We start from the raw sequence: 15,878 nt of genomic DNA on the forward strand, positions 1-15,878 counted from the left end.
ATAACAACTCTGTTTGTTCTCGCTCTGAGCTTCCATCCTAGCTCCCTAAAGGCCTGCCTGACATCCTTGTCCCCTTTCCTACCTATGTCGTTAGTGCCAATGTGGACTACGACTTGGGGCTGCTCCCCCTCCCCTTAAGGACCCGGAAAACACGATCCGAGACATCACGTACCCTTGCACCTGGGAGGCAACATACCAAACGTGAGTCTCTCTCGCTCCCACAAAATCTCCTATCTGTGCCCCTGACTATTGAGTCCCCAATTACTAATGTTCTACTCCTTTCCCCCCTTCCCTTCTGAGCAACAGGGACAGACTCCGTGCCAGAGGCCCGTACCCCATGGCTTACCCCTGGTAAGTCGTCCCCCCCACAAGTATCCAAAACGGTATACTTGTTACTCAGGGGAACGACCGCAGGGGGTCCCTGCACTGACTGCTTCACTCATGGTTCTACCCGCTGGGCACGCGGAGTGGTGGCTGCGGACTCAGTCCACGGCTGACCTGGTGGGGGTGGGGGGATCCGTCACCGCGAAGGCTTCTAGGACTGCCAGGCGCGCGATCGGAGGCCACGATCGGACGCGTGTGATCTCAGGGGAGGCCTATATTCCCAGCCAGTCTGCTGTATGGGTCTGTCATGTTGCACGGTGCTGCTGCAGGCCGCTGCCACGTGCATGCGCGGACCTCCGGCCGGATGTTCAGGACACCGTATCGGCAGCCGGTGCTGTGAGGAGTACTCTGGGGCCCTACTAGCCCCCTGAAAAATGGAGAATCACTCTGTGGGCTTGATTTTCCACCTTTGGGATGCTCTGTTTCACACGTAGCCTGGAGGGTTCCCGACAGCATGGGACTGCCCCACAATGGGAAACCCTATTGACCAGCCGGCAAAACGGAGCAACCCGCTGATGTGCTGAACCAGAAATCTGGCGCGACGGGACGGTGAATCCAGCCCCATGTGCTCCCGCCCCAGGTATACCTGAGTGCGAATATAGATGGCGGTGTTTTGGCTATATACTTACATACACCAATGACCACAAAATATGCTACACATTTTTACACAATTGCATTCCTCCCTCTTTAATGAAAAAGATACATAATAAATAAACTGAAAATTCACCACATTGTTGTTCAATGCTATCTAGTGATTCTTCTAATTTGTATCTGGAATTTTTTTTTAACAAGAGCACTGTTAACAATTTGTACTGTGTGCTCTGCTGCTCTATTTGAATTCGAGCAGGAAGCTATCTTTGGTGGCCAGGGTTAGAGAAGGATGGAAGACACAGTGAAACATTGTAGAGTATGTCAAGCAGTAGAAAAGCTATCACTGGTACCTTTGCAACAGTGGAAATGGCCATCTGGAGAGTAGAAGGTAGGTAGGTAGGATCAAGGAAAACCCAAAAGCTTTCTATAGGTATGTCAGGAATAAAAGAATGACTATGGTAAGAGTGGGGCCAGTCAAGGACAGTGGTGGGAAGTTGTGTGTGGAGGCTGAGGAGATAAGCGAGATACTAAATGAATACTTTTCGTCAGTATTCACTCAGGAAAAAGATAATATTGTGGAGGAGAATGCTGAGACCCAGGCTATTAGAATAGATGGCATTGAGGTGCGTAGGGAAGAAGTGTTGGCAATTCTGGACAAGGTGAAAATAGATAAGTCCCCGGGGCCGGATGGGATTTATCCTAGGATTCTCTGGGAAGCCAGGGAAGAGATTGCTGAGCCTTTGGCTTTGATTTTTAGGTCATCGTTGGCTACAGGAATAGTGCCAGAGGACTGGAGGATAGCAAATGTGGTCCCCTTGTACAAGAAGGGGAGTAGAGATAACCCCGGTAACTATAGGCCGGTGAGCCTAACGTCTGTGGTGGGTAAAGTCTTGGAGAGGATTATAAAAGATACGATTTATAATCACCTAGATAGGAATAATATGATTAGGGACAGTCAGCATGGTTTTGTGAAGGGTAGGTCATGCCTCACAAACCTTATCGAGTTCTTTGAGAAGGTGACTGAACAGGTTGACGAGGGTAGAGCAGTTGATGTGGTGTATATGGATTTCAGTAAAGCGTTTGATAAGGTTCCCCACGGTCGGCTATTGCAGAAAATACGGAGGCTGGGGATTGAGGGTGATTTAGAGATGTGGATCAGAAATTGGCTAGTTGAAAGAAGACAGAGAGTGGTAGTTGATGGGAAATGTTCAGAATGGAGTTCAGTTACGAGTGGCGTACCACAAGGATCTGTTCTGGGGCCGTTGCTGTTTGTCATTTTTATAAATGACCTAGAGGAGGGCGCGGAAGGATGGGTGAGTAAATTTGCTGATGACACTAAAGTCGGTGGAGTTGTAGACAGTGCGGAAGGATGTTGCACGTTACAGAGGGACATAGATAAGCTGCAGAGCTGGGCTGAGAGGTGGCAAATGGAGTTTAATGTGGAGAAGTGTGAGGTGATTCACTTTGGAAAGAATAACAGAAATGCGGAATATTTGGCTAATGGTAAAATCCTTGGTAGTGTGGATGAGCAGAGGGATCTCGGTGTCCATGTACATAGATCCCTGAAAGTTGCCACCCAGGTTGATAGGGTTGTGAAGAAGGCCTATGGTGTGTTGGCCTTTATTGGTAGAGGGATTGAGTTCCGGAGCCATGAGGTCATGTTGCAGTTGTACAAAACTCTAGTACGGCCGCATTTGGAGTATTGCGTACAGTTCTGGTCGCCTCATTATAGGAAGGACGTGGAAGCTTTGGAACGGGTGCAGAGGAGATTTACCAGGATGTTGCCTGGTATGGAGGGAAAATCTTATGAGGAAAGGCTGATGGACTTGAGGTTGTTTTCGTTAGAGAGAAGAAGGTTAAGAGGTGACTTAATAGAGGCATACAAAATGATCAGAGGGTTAGATAGGGTGGACAGCGAGAGACTTCTCCCGCGGATGGAGGTGGCTAGCACGAGGGGACATAGCCTTAAATTGAGGGGTAATAGATATAGGACAGAGGTCAGAGGTGGGTTTTTTACGCAAAGAGTGGTGAGGCCGTGGAATGCCCTACCTGCAACAGTAGTGAACTCGCCAACATTGGGGGCATTTAAAAGTTTATTGGATAAGCATATGGATGATAAGGGCATAGTGTAGGTTAGATGGCCTTTAGACTTTTTCCATGTCGGTGCAACATCGAGGGCCGAAGGGCCTGTACTGCGCTGTATCGTTCTATGTTCTAAGGTGCTGCACATGGATTTTGCAGAATTTGAAGGGTAGCGATTATTCATTGTGATAGATCGCCATCCAAAATAGGTTGAGAGATTTGCAATGAATTGAACAAAAGTAGTAAAACTCCAGATATTTTATGTTTGTTTGATGCTTATAGGTGCACACCGCTCAATGTCTAACTCAAGTTGCAGATAGGCATTTTTTACATCTAACTTTGAAAAACCAGGCCTCCTGACAACATTGTGGACAGATCCTTTGGGTTTGGCAGAGTATCAAGTGGATGATATCCCACTGAATTATGTGAAAATCCCCATATATTCTTACACCACCATCTGACTTTGGTCTGACCACAATGGGAGTAACCCAATGACTCCATTCAACCTCAGACATAACGTTCTCAGTCACATGTCTTTTCAGTTCTTGCTCTGGTGTAGGGTACCAGATAAGACCCACAATAAACTGGTCTTACATTCCTTTGAACCTGTACGTTGGCCTTATATCCTCAAATCAGCATGCTGGTTTCACGAAACACCTGAGGATACTTTGCGATCGTGTCCTTTTCTGTTGTGAATTACACTTCTACACTTCGTTCCAGTTTAGCTTAATGCTGCTAACAAGTTTCTTCCAAACAAGGCTGGTTTCTGACCCTTCACCACAATGAGGGGGCAATGTTTCATGCTGTTCCTTGTATCTGATTGATTGGAACCAACACACTTTCCATTATGGGAATGTTCTCTCCTCCATAACTAAGAAGGGCCAGGAGGCCTGAGAAGGTAAGTAAATAGAAGTTTATTTGGGACAAAGTAAACGGCCGCTATGGCAACAAACACACAATATGTTCCAGTCAGGACTACCAGAATCCGGGCTGACTTTTGTAGAGCAAGATAGCAAGCCCCAGCTGCGCTGGCCTCCGCAGGGAAGCTCGTATTCCACGAGTCTCATGGGGAGATCAATCAATGTGTCCCCACGGGCCTCGTGAGGGTTATTACAATAACTTTGTGTGATTTCTCTAGTTGATGTTGACTCAACTTTTGATGATATAGGCATTCAGAAATCACACTGGCTGATGCCCCCATATCGACTTCCTTGTTTACCAAAGCTCCATCCAATCTTACTTGGACTATGGTGCCTTGTAAATTTCCACTGTACTTGTGTTTCAGATCGTCTGGGTCTCAACTGACCCCCCATTGACCTGCCGTGGTTCCAAAACTGTATGCGGTGAATATAATTTCCTCCAGCCCGTGTTTTCTCTGTTTACATTCTTACGTCATGCCTTGGTAACAGCTGTCGCACTTGCCTTCACAAATGGACAGTTCCGTGCCCAATGTTGATCTGAGCACTGGTAACAAGTCCTTGTTGTACCTCTGCTGCCACTACTTATTAACTAACGACTGGAATTTGTTAATTCTGACTTCCCTTGAGTCACGGTGCGCCACGCCCGTGGACAATGCTGTTTGACAAGCCATGTTGAAAGTTAACTTTGGCAATGTCAGCAACCTCCTGCGATTGTGTTCACTTTTTAAACTGTGCAGAAATATGTTCCACGATACTCTCTCTTGAAATTCTCCAAAATTATGATGAATGGACAGCTTTTTCAAAGCCACAATATGCTCTCCAATGTCCTCAATCAGTCATCCTACACATCAGTGTAAGACCCTCTCAACATTATCACAATGCATTCACACCTCAAAGCTCAGCACTCCCCGAACACCTTCAGCTGAAGAATTAGGGTGCCAGTCTGACTTTCCCCACTGCTAAAGGTACATGCTTAATTATTGAACTGAACCATCCCAGGAAGAGTGACAGGGATAACAGCTTTGCAATTAGACAAGGCGCCATGGATTTGTATCTTCCCAAGTTCTCTGTCTCTTGGGATTGGCCAGTTGACCTGCCAGTCAAGCCAGCTACCACCTCCCTCGTTGCTTATTTCTTTGTCAAAAACCCACACTTGACTCATGTGAATGGACCTGTTGCTGATTAGCACACCCAGCACCCTCCGTGCAATGTGTTATCCTCCTAGTCTCAAACTGATTGTATCTGCAAGAACATCTATCTTAAGGAGATGCTTAACTGGATCTCATTCACATCCCAGGTAAGCATTTATGTTGAGGATTCAATCGTCTCTGAACCAGACTTAAAATGAATACCTTAACACAAATTTCACAGGACAAAAATGTGATTGCAAATGATTGGCAGTGGAGAAACAGACCATTCACCTCAACTGGTAAATACTTATGCTCCACACAAACCTCCTCCCACTCTTCATTGAATCCTATGCTGGATGGCAGGGTAGTACAGTGGTTAGCACAGTTGCTTCACAGCTCCGAGGTCCCAGGTTCGACTCCCGGCTTGGGTCATTGTCTATGTGGAGTCTGCATGTTCTCCCCGTGTCTGCGTGGGTTTCATCCGGGTGCTTTGGTTTCCTCCCACAGTCCAAAGACGTGCAGGTTAGGTGGATTGGCCATGCTAAATTGCCCTTAGTGTCAAAAGGTTAGGTGGGGTTATTGGGTTATAGGGGTAGGGTGGAGGTGTGGGCTTGGGTAGGGTGCTCTTTCCAAGGGCTGGTGCAGACTCGATGGGCCGAATGGCCTCCTCTGCACTGTAAATTCTATGATTCTATCAGCATATTCCTTTCTCGGTCCTAATTTATCTAGCTTCCCCTTAAATGCAGAAAAGGAAATTTTCTCTCTCTCCCATGGCCTTTGTAAAAGAGATTTTTCTATGCTTTGCATGTTGGCCCTGATACAAATCCTAAATCATCAGTAATAAATCCACCCAAAGGTTTGAAACATCTTTGTTGCTGTCATAGTCACTTTATGACTTAAAAGTAAACAAATATCGGGCGTTTTTGTAAGTTTTCACTAACTTGAGAGAAAGCAGGAACTAGAACACCGCTTTCTGCTGTAACTCAAACTAGAATATCTCACACTCACAGATCAGCTACAGCAATGATTAGGTAAATCTGTCTCTGCCCTGTGGTGATACAATCCCAATCTCTGAGGGACTGCCTTCAGTACATCCCTGTGAGCTTTCCCTCTTTCACAATGCAGCACGGCAACATTGTGGATAGCACAATTGCTTCACAGCTCCAGGGTCCTAAGTTCGATTCCAGCTTGGGTCACTGTCTGTGCGGAGTCTGCACATCCTCCCTGTGTGTGCGTGGGTTTCCTCCGGGTGCTCCGGTTTCCTCCCACAGTCCAAAGATGTGCAGGTTAGGTGGATTGGCCATGATAAATTGCCCTTAGTGTCCAAAATTGCCCTTAGTGTTGGGTGGGGTTGTTGGGTTATGGGGATAGGGTGGAGGTGTTGACCTTGGGTAGGGTGCTCTATCCAAGAGCCGGTGCAGACCCGATGGGCCAAATGGCCTCCTTTTGCACTGTAAATTCTATGATATCTATGATTTCCCTGCTGTAATTCGAGTGTGATTACCAATTCAGTCTGAACTGTCAGCAGGTTTTGCTGTGGCTTCATACCTACAATGGGATCTGTTGGGATGCAGAAATATTCCAGGAGCCAGACGAGGCTTATATTTGAAAAAAGCCCAGAGGCTCCAGAAAGAAAAGGCCAGTTATTCGGTGTCCGCAGGGATTCTCCTGATTATCTGACATGACTTCAGACATGTGCGACCTGGGGAAATGGGCGTCATTTCACCTCACAGCCCTCCCATGGAAAATAAATCTACAATATTTAATGGTGTAGTAGCTGGAGAAATTTGAGAACCAGTTCACTGTGCTTACAGCTGCGAGCCCTGGGTAATTTTCCATGCATTCGAGTGTTGAATAAAAATTAAGTGCTTGTGTTCATCAAAGGTGGAATTACCAGCTAATGAAAAATTCATACTGTTTTCCTTTGCTCAAGTGCAATCTCACGTTCTTCCTCCACTCTGGCACAACATCCTGAGGCACGTAACTCCCCAAATCCTGTCCACCATCTACAAGGCACTCATCCAGGTAAGTGGAGAGTTTTCTTCTTACCTTACCTGGATGAGTGCAGTTCAGGCAACGCTCAAGAAACTCAACACCATCCAAGCAGCCACAGCTGACCAGAACCCCAACCACCACCTTCAACATTCACTGTGTCCAACATGACACACAGTGGCTGCCGTGTGTGCCATCTACAAGATGCACTGCAACAGCTCACCAAGGTTCCATCGACAACGCCTTCCAAAACTGTGACCTCCACCTAGAAGGACAAAAGCAGCAAATACATGGGAACACCACCACCTGCAAGTTCCCCGCCAAATCCACACACCATCCCGACTTGGAAATATCTCGCAGTTCCTTCACTGTCGCTGGGTCAAAAATCTGGTACTTCCCCCACACCGCCCCCCGCACCCCAATACCACTGTGGGCACACCTACACCACCTGAATGGCAGCGGTTCAAGAAGGCAGCTCTCCACTACCTTCTCAACGGCAATTAGAGATGGGCAACAAATGCTGGACCTGCCAGCAAAGCCCACATCCAGGCAGAAATAAAAGAAGCAAGCAGCCATCAACACAGGTGGAGAAGGTAGTCAAAAATGCTGACGGCATGCTTGCCTTCATTGGCCGGGGCATTGAGTATAAAAATTGGCAAGTCATGTTGCAGCTGTGTAGAACCTTAGTTGGGCCATACTTGGAGTATAGTGTTCAATTCTGGTCACCATACTACCAGAAGTATGTGGAGACTTTACAGAGGGTGCAGAAGAGATTTACCAGGAGGTTGCCTGGTATGGAGGACATTAGCTATGAGGTGAGGTTGAATAAACCCGGATTTCTCACTGGAACGACGGAGGTTGAGGGGCGACCTGATAGAGGTCTACAAAATTATGAGGGGCATAGGCGGGGTGGATAGTCAGAGACTTTTTCGCAGGGTAGAGGGGTCAATTACTAGGGGGCATAGGTTTAAGGTGGGAGGGGTAAGGTTTAGAGGAGATGTACGAGGTAAGTTTTTTACACAGATGGTAGTGGGTGCCTGGAACTCGCTGCCGGAGGAGGTGGTGGAAGCAGGGACGATAGTGATGTTTAATGTCTAGTGATGTTTAGTGAAATACTTACAGTTATTGTAGGAAGAATAATAACATGCGTCATTGTCTTGGCAGTTCTGTCAGGCATACGTGGACTGTTGACTCTTCCATCACATCAGAGTTACAAGGCTTGATCTGCTTTTTCTAGAGTGGCCATTGTTATGGGTCAGGGTTTAGAGAACCCCAAAGTGTATCATGGAGTTCACCTGACCCACAACGTTTAATAGATTGTGGTATGGGGAGCACACGGCCCACTCTACAGGTGTGGTACAGCAGAAAAGGACAAGTATTTTTTAAAGCAAAACAATGTTTATTCTATGAACGCAAGTTAACCTTTTTTTTTAAAACAAACAGTGAATATCTAAGCAACCATTAATTCAAATACAATCCCAAAGCTTACAACACTAAGTAACCCAGTAAGCTGTCCTTTTTATATCCAAAAGACTTAACAAACCTTCAGACTGGAGTACATTAGGGTTATATTCAATACTGAGACCTTTTACAACTCTGGGTTCATGAAGTGATCCATAGATAGTCTTTGGATGGCAGTGATCAACCGTAGAACACTTTGTTTAAACTTCAGATGCAGCTCACTGAAAAACATAGACACGCCCAAGCTTTTCCCAAACAGAAACTAAACAGCAGAAGTAGAGCTCAGCTACACCCACACTCTGACATCACTCCAGTAACATGAACAGCTCCATTTTTTAAAGATACATTTCTTAAACACCCATTTCTTAAAGGTACTCTCACATGACAACATCCACACTTGTAAAAGCCACAACAGGGGTTGCCCAGCATGAGTGCATAAGCTACTGTATCTGGGTTTCGGGATGGGTCCAACAGGAGGTGGAAATTCTATCCGTCGCACTTCTGCAGGAACAGGGATACTGCGGCATTTTTTCAGAAAGGTTTCTCAGCACGAAGCAGAGGTGCAATGGGCCTAATGGCCTCCTTCTGTCATTTTATGATCCTACAATGGGATGATAGGATTGAATGTAGTCCCTTGAGCCTGTTTGTCATTCAGTAAGATTATGGCTGATCTGTATCCTAACTCCATTTACCCACCTTGATTCCACAACTCTGAATACCCATCATTAAGGATGGCTGCATGTTGTTACTTTTACTAATTTAGTCTATTCTGCTTGACCGTCTTTCATTTAATAATTGCCTTCAGCAATATATTCTGCTCCATTTGTTTTGGTTTGGGATTTTGAACAGCGGTGTATTTGCTGTTGGTAGTGAATTACCAACAATCTGATAGGCTGATCAGCATGTACGTAATTGGTTATGAAGTAAGGACAGTCCAACTTACAGGCTTGATTGAGAGTCAATAACCTCGGAGAACATCCATCAACCTAACTGATTGTCCTCAGTTACAATTGACAAGGCAACCCATAGGGAGGATTTCCCCTATGGGCAGCATGGTAGCACAAGTGGATTGCACTGTGGCTTCACAGCGCCAGGGTCCCAGGTTCGATTCCCCGCTAGGTCGCTGTTTGTCTGACGTCTGCACGTTCTCCATGTGCCTGCGTAGGTTTCCTCTGGGTACTCCAGTTTCCTCCCACAATCCAACGATGTGCAGGTTAGGTGGATTGGCCATGATAAATTGCCCTTAGTGACCAAAAATGTTAGGAGGGGTTATTGGGTTACGGGGATAGGGTGGAAGTGAGGGCTTCAGTGGGTCGGTGCCGACTCAATGGGCCGAATGGCCTCCTTCTGCACTGTATGTTCTTTGTTCACCTGGGACAAAATTGAAAGAATGGGATTATGATTTTATTACGCTGAGCTCAAAGGACATCTTTGTCCATTACTATTGTTGCTCAGAAACACCAGGGTCCACTTTTACAACCAATTTTGCAATAAAGTATCTTGTCTGTTGTCTGCATTGTGACCGGTTGGCTACCAGTGAATAATGTTCCCTCTCAATGCGTTTGTGTATAAGAAGGTATGTTTTTTCCTCTGCCTTTTGACTAGTTTTTACTTTGAGTCCGCAAGAAAGATATGCAAATCTTCCTCCGTAGTGTAAATTTTCTCTTTATCGTGTTCAACCAAAATGAAATCTACATAATCACATTGCACCAAAATAAAATTCTACTCAAACCCATCCTGACAGCTGTCCGCGTTTCAAGCCATCAGCCAGCATTCGCCTTGTGTTATCATCATAGTCCTCACAAGAATAATCTTTGTTTTCAATGGCATGGGAGATTTTCAGGAAGGCACGACTGTAACCAATTGTTGTCCAAAGGCTTTTTTAAGGTGAAATAAAGCGAGTTGTATGATTATGAATGAGGAGATGTCTGCAAGTCAATGTAGTTTTATAATTATTCTTGGAATGTGCATGTCATTGGCAAAGCCAACATTAATTGTCCATCTCTAATTGCCCATGAGAGGTGGTGCTGAGCCACTATCTTGAACCTCTGCAGTCCCAGTGGTGTAGAAACATCTACAATGCTTTTTTTTGTTGAGTTTCATACAGCTAACTGCCTTGCTCAGCCTTTTCAGAGAGCAGTCAACAGTCAGCCGCATTACTATGGATCATATGTAGGCCAGAGTGGGTATTAACAGCAGGACATTAGTGAACCGGGTGGGTTTTTATGACAATCTGGTAGTTCCATGATGATTATTAATGAGGCTAGCATTTTATTCCAGATTGAATTTGACATTTGCCATGGTGGGGTCTGAAGTCATGTGCCCAGAGCATTAGTCTGGGCCCCAGTACAGTAATATCACCATTATGCTACTGTCCCCCAAGCCCAGGCATGTAAATAGTCAAAAGTTCCAAATGAATTTTCCGTTCGTCGCTGAAAGTGACCTAAGGGAATTTAATGGCTTTTGTAGGATTCTAATCTTGCAAAAGGAGAAATGCCTGATTCGAGTCTCGCTCACTCACAAGAAAGTCATACTGTTTCATACCTGCTGAACTGTGATGGGCATGAGTTGAAAATGTTAAATTATATTTTCTACTCCTCTGTCGGTGAGCTGCATTTGTAATGAATGAGTGCAGGGTCAAAGACAGGGCTACAATTTGTTGAGCTCTGGCTGCAGTTATCCACAAGGACTAAGGGATTGTGGAATTAACCCTCAAATCTGTTCCAAGCTCCCATTGTTTTAATGACATGACTATTAATGCTACAATTTTGCATTTGCCAGGCAAAGCTACATCCTCAGTCAAGGTACGAGCTCCCGTCAACTCAGAAGCAAGGACTCTTCCCCACTCAGAAATAAATGATCAGAGCCCTGGTGGCAAGAAAGAGGGCGAGACTGACGCAAGCGAACATACAATTCAAGAACCTTTTAAAGAAGAGAATTCCGAAGATTTGGCAGCAGAACTAAGTGACTTGAGAAAACTAGAAAGTTCTCAACTGTCCAATTTCAATGATGACGAAGAGGATGAGGAGGAACTAGAAATGGACAGCACCATGCAGCTAGCAAAACAAATTGAGGTTATCATTAACTTGAAAACAAAGGTGGACAGCAGCGACTGCAGCAGTGAGAAAGATCTGGAGCACAGAGATTCAAATGAAGCTCAGATTTGAACAAAGGGAATTAAATGAATATTTAAAAAAATAAATACAGTAGTATTATCCATGAATTTAAAAATCCAAATTGTTTCCTTCAGTTTTCGCCACACGAAACAGGGTAACAGCACTTTGAACAATATTTGACTGATATGAATATGTTTCGAATCAAGTGTAAACTGAAGCCATGTTGGTGCCAGTGATTAATCACTTTTGACTTTAATGCTGATCTTGGATGAGAACTAATGAAATGATGTGAATATCAATTTAATTGTGCTGTTGTTCCCTTGCAAAGGAAGGAAACAATTCTCCGCCCCCCCCCCCCCCCCCCCCCCCCAGCCATGTGTTTCTCCGCGTGCGCCATTCTCTGGCGGTGGGATTCTTTATTCCTGCCGCTAGTCAATGGGATTTTCCATTGAAGTCACCGTACACCACCGGGAAACTCACGGGTGGGTGTGTGCCGCTGGTGGGAACAGAGAATTCCAACGGCCGGAGAATTCTGGCCCATGTTAAAATATACCGAGAGCTATGACTTTGTTGGAAAATACCCATGTTGATAGTAACATAATTCTGATGGGATTATTTCATTGATGGAGGAGATACAATACCAACCTGCATTTATATGGCACCTTTAATATGTAAAAGGTCCCAAGTGACCTCACAGGAGTGAATATTCAAAACAATTTGATACTGAGACATAGGAGGAGAAATTAATTTTTGATTTTTTAAAATAATCTTTATTGTCACAAGTAGGCTTACAATAACACTGCAATGACGTTACTGTGAAAATCCCCCAGTCGCCATATTGCAGCGCCTGTTCGGGTACACGGTGGGAGAATTCAGAATGTCCAATTCACCTAACAGCATGTCTTTCGGGACTTGTGGGAGGAAATCGGAGGGTACCCACGTAGACACGGGGAGAACGTGCAGACTCCACACGGACAGTGGCCCAAGCCGGGAATCGAACCTGGGATCCTGGCGCTGTGAAGCAACAGTGCTAATCACTGTGCTACTGTGCTGCCCAATTTGTACAGGTGACCAAAGGGTTGGTCAAAAAGGCAGGCTCTGAGACCCTCTTAAAGTAGGGCGGGCGGGGGGGGGGGGGGTTGCAGAGTGGTAGAGAGTCGTGAAGTTTTAGGGAGGAAGATCAGGGCCCCTGGCACCTGAAGACAGCTGCCAATTGTGAAGTGATTAAAGTGATTAAAACTGGGGAGGCACAATAAGCCAGAGCTGGAGGAGCAAGAGATCTCAAAAGGCTACACTAGAAGAGATAATGAGAGAGGGAGGGAGCATGTCTATGGAAGATTGTAAAATAGGGATGAGTGCCATGGTGCTGGGTGAATAGAACTTGGTGCAAGTTAGAACACAGGTAGCAGAGTTTTGGAGTAGCTCAAGTATATGAAAGATGGCAGGATAGCATTGGAATAATCAAGAGTATCAACTACAGGCTGTATATTTAATTATGGTACCTCTTAATTGTAGATCTGTTATACAATGATAATGCAATGTTATTTAGCAATCATTCATTTCAATATATTATAATTTTAGTTCATTTCACATTTTTAAACAGTGCACCCCTGAGGAACTCATAACATTAATACTAAACACATTAATGGACCTTAGCAGATCTTTTTGACTTTCTTCTCAATATGTGCTATATTGAGCAGTCACATCTACAGATAAAGCATTTCACTAAGCTTCGATGTGTCCTGTTTCTGCACAATCACATCACATTTAATTAGACTGTGTCAAGTCAATCTTCACTCTTTTTAACCAAAATGACTGTGACGCCTTTTCTGCTGCTTTGAGGTTGCAAACATGCGTTTCATATTTCCACAGCGTTCTTCGTGCTTTATCATTTTAGCCTTTCATCTTTATCCATATCAGTTCAGTTAATTTTCCGCAGGCTACGGTTGCCTTTGGTCCATAATGCGATTTGATGGTTTTGCATTCTCCAAATCAGCTGTAAAAGCTTTTTCTGCTATTTTCAGAAAGTCAATCTTCATGGTAGGATTATCAAAAGAAAACCAATGTTCTGATGTACGTTACAGTATGCGAGTAATTGTGTTACTTCTGTATATTATCAGTGCTCTGTTTATTAAAAATATTACTCTCAGCGCAGACAAACAAGGATAGGATTGCTACTACTTCCCTCACATTTTGCCTAACATTTCAAAAGCAGATGTTGGGTATAAAATACAGATGATCCTGAAGAAAAATCGCATTTATTCAGGGCATTTTGCCCAGTAAAATTTGCAACATTTTAAATTTTGCATCTGATCAGTAGGAAATTAATATTTAGCAATTGTGAAAAACGAAATGATCACCGGAATAAGAGCTGTAACATCGAGACAAGTTCAACTTATATGTTGAATTTCTGGTCACGGCGATCTTAATCTTGCTGCTTTGACAGGAATTAATCATTTATTTGTATATAAAACTAATTTCACGTTTTGCAAATTAATCCATTTTATTGTTTCTTGGCAAAAGGTACCTTCATCGTCTGAAATGGCTGAGAGAAAATGATCACCTTTAAGACCTGAAGAAGAATTGCATTTTTTCCTCCTGGCTCAATGAGGAATTCTGTTGTGGTACCAAACCATACAGATCAAAATGTCTCAGGCTTGAATCCATGTCGGTGCTGAGGCCACTTGGCCTGCAGAAACAGCAGATATAATTGGCAAGATGGGGGCGGAGGGGAGCAAAATTAGGGAAGTTGGAAAATAATCCATAATATGCAGGCCCAGAAGGGGAAATATACACTCTGGGGGTGTACAACTTTCCTGTAATAACATTTATCTGTGGACTGGGTTCATAAAAATAAATAGAAAATGTGACGAGTGGTTAAGCTGAATATCCAGCAGACTGGGACAAGAGAGGTAAAGTGATCTGCACTTTATGATCTATGTAATGCAAGCCTTGATGTTGTACATTCTTGCTTCTGGTTTGAATGTAAACTATTTAACTGAGTAAAGAACTGCAGCCCCATTGCTTTTGTGTCGGGATTTACTGATGAAAAAAGAAAGAAAGTTGCATTTCTACACCCCATTTGTTATAGAACAGCAACAAAGATCGAGCCAAACACCACAATCGATGGTGCTAAGTACAAATATATATATTACACACATTGGACAGCACCATAGATATTTGGCCCACATGAACATCCTTTCAAACTTCTGTTTCATGTTTCCAGACAAGCAAGGTTTGTCTTTTTGTTTTGGAAAATTCACAGGTGACTTTCCAAAAATGTAGATTGGCCATTATAAATTGCCCTTAGTGACAACAAAAAGGTTAGGATGGGGTTATTTGGTTATGGGGATAGGGTGGAAGTGAGATCTTAAATAGGTTGGTGCAGACTCGATGGCCGAATGGCCTCCTTCTCCACTGTATATTATGTTCTATGTTCTATGTTTTATCCAAAATGAATATATTCTATTTTCATTTGTGAGATGCAAATGTAGCTGGTAAAGCCATAATTTAATTGACCGACTCTGATTGTCCTGGTCACTACCTCGTTGAATACAACTGAGACCATTTCACAGGACAATTATGAGTCCAGCACATTGCTGTGGGTCGCAGGCACATGCAAGCCAGACCAGGGGAAGATTACAGCTATCCTTCCCTAAAGGACATTTGTGAATCTGATGGGTTTTTTTTAAACAAGAATCTGGTAGTTTCATGGTCACCATTATTGATACTAACTTTTTAATTCCACATTTAATTAATTAGCTGGATTTAAATTCCCCAGCTGCCTTGATGCGATTTTAACTCATGTTTCTTGATCATTAGTCCTGCACCCCGAGCTTACTGGTCCAGAAATGTAACCACTATATTACCATATATGCTATAAATTAAACAAAAATATATTTGTTACTCATATTTTGGGGATGCCTTCCTACTGTACACTAAGAATGGCCAAGGTTCCCTGCTGCTAATGCATATTTGCATTAATGGAACTTTGCAAAATGTTAATGACAGTACATGTTGCTATGTATACCTTGTTAAAAACATTTTTATTCCATTCTTTAAGTTACAAAGCCAATGTGCAGAGTGGACAAGGCAAGCCCTTAATCCATCTCATTGCTTGCTCCAAAAAACAATTCAAATTCAGATTGAATCCAATTCATGGTCTCCGCAAGAGAGACATTCAAGATCCAAGCTGACAAGAA

General features: G+C 44.0%; 1 protein-coding gene across 1 annotated transcript in view; it reads left to right on the forward strand.

Moving 5' to 3' along the window:
- The window catches only part of LOC119971465, a 258,981-nt gene extending 246,991 nt beyond the window's left edge, over nucleotides 1-11,990 (forward strand). The window contains exon 11 of the mRNA XM_038807034.1: nucleotides 11,342-11,990. Coding sequence (XP_038662962.1) covers nucleotides 11,342-11,727 — 386 coding nt within the window. The 3' untranslated portion in view covers nucleotides 11,728-11,990. The remainder of the gene's footprint in view (nucleotides 1-11,341) is intronic.
- The last annotated feature ends 3,888 nt before the right edge of the window (nucleotides 11,991-15,878 follow it).

Source organism: Scyliorhinus canicula, chromosome 1 (assembly GCF_902713615.1).
Source record: "Scyliorhinus canicula chromosome 1, sScyCan1.1, whole genome shotgun sequence".
In the NCBI taxonomy this organism is placed as follows: Eukaryota; Metazoa; Chordata; class Chondrichthyes; order Carcharhiniformes; family Scyliorhinidae; genus Scyliorhinus; species Scyliorhinus canicula.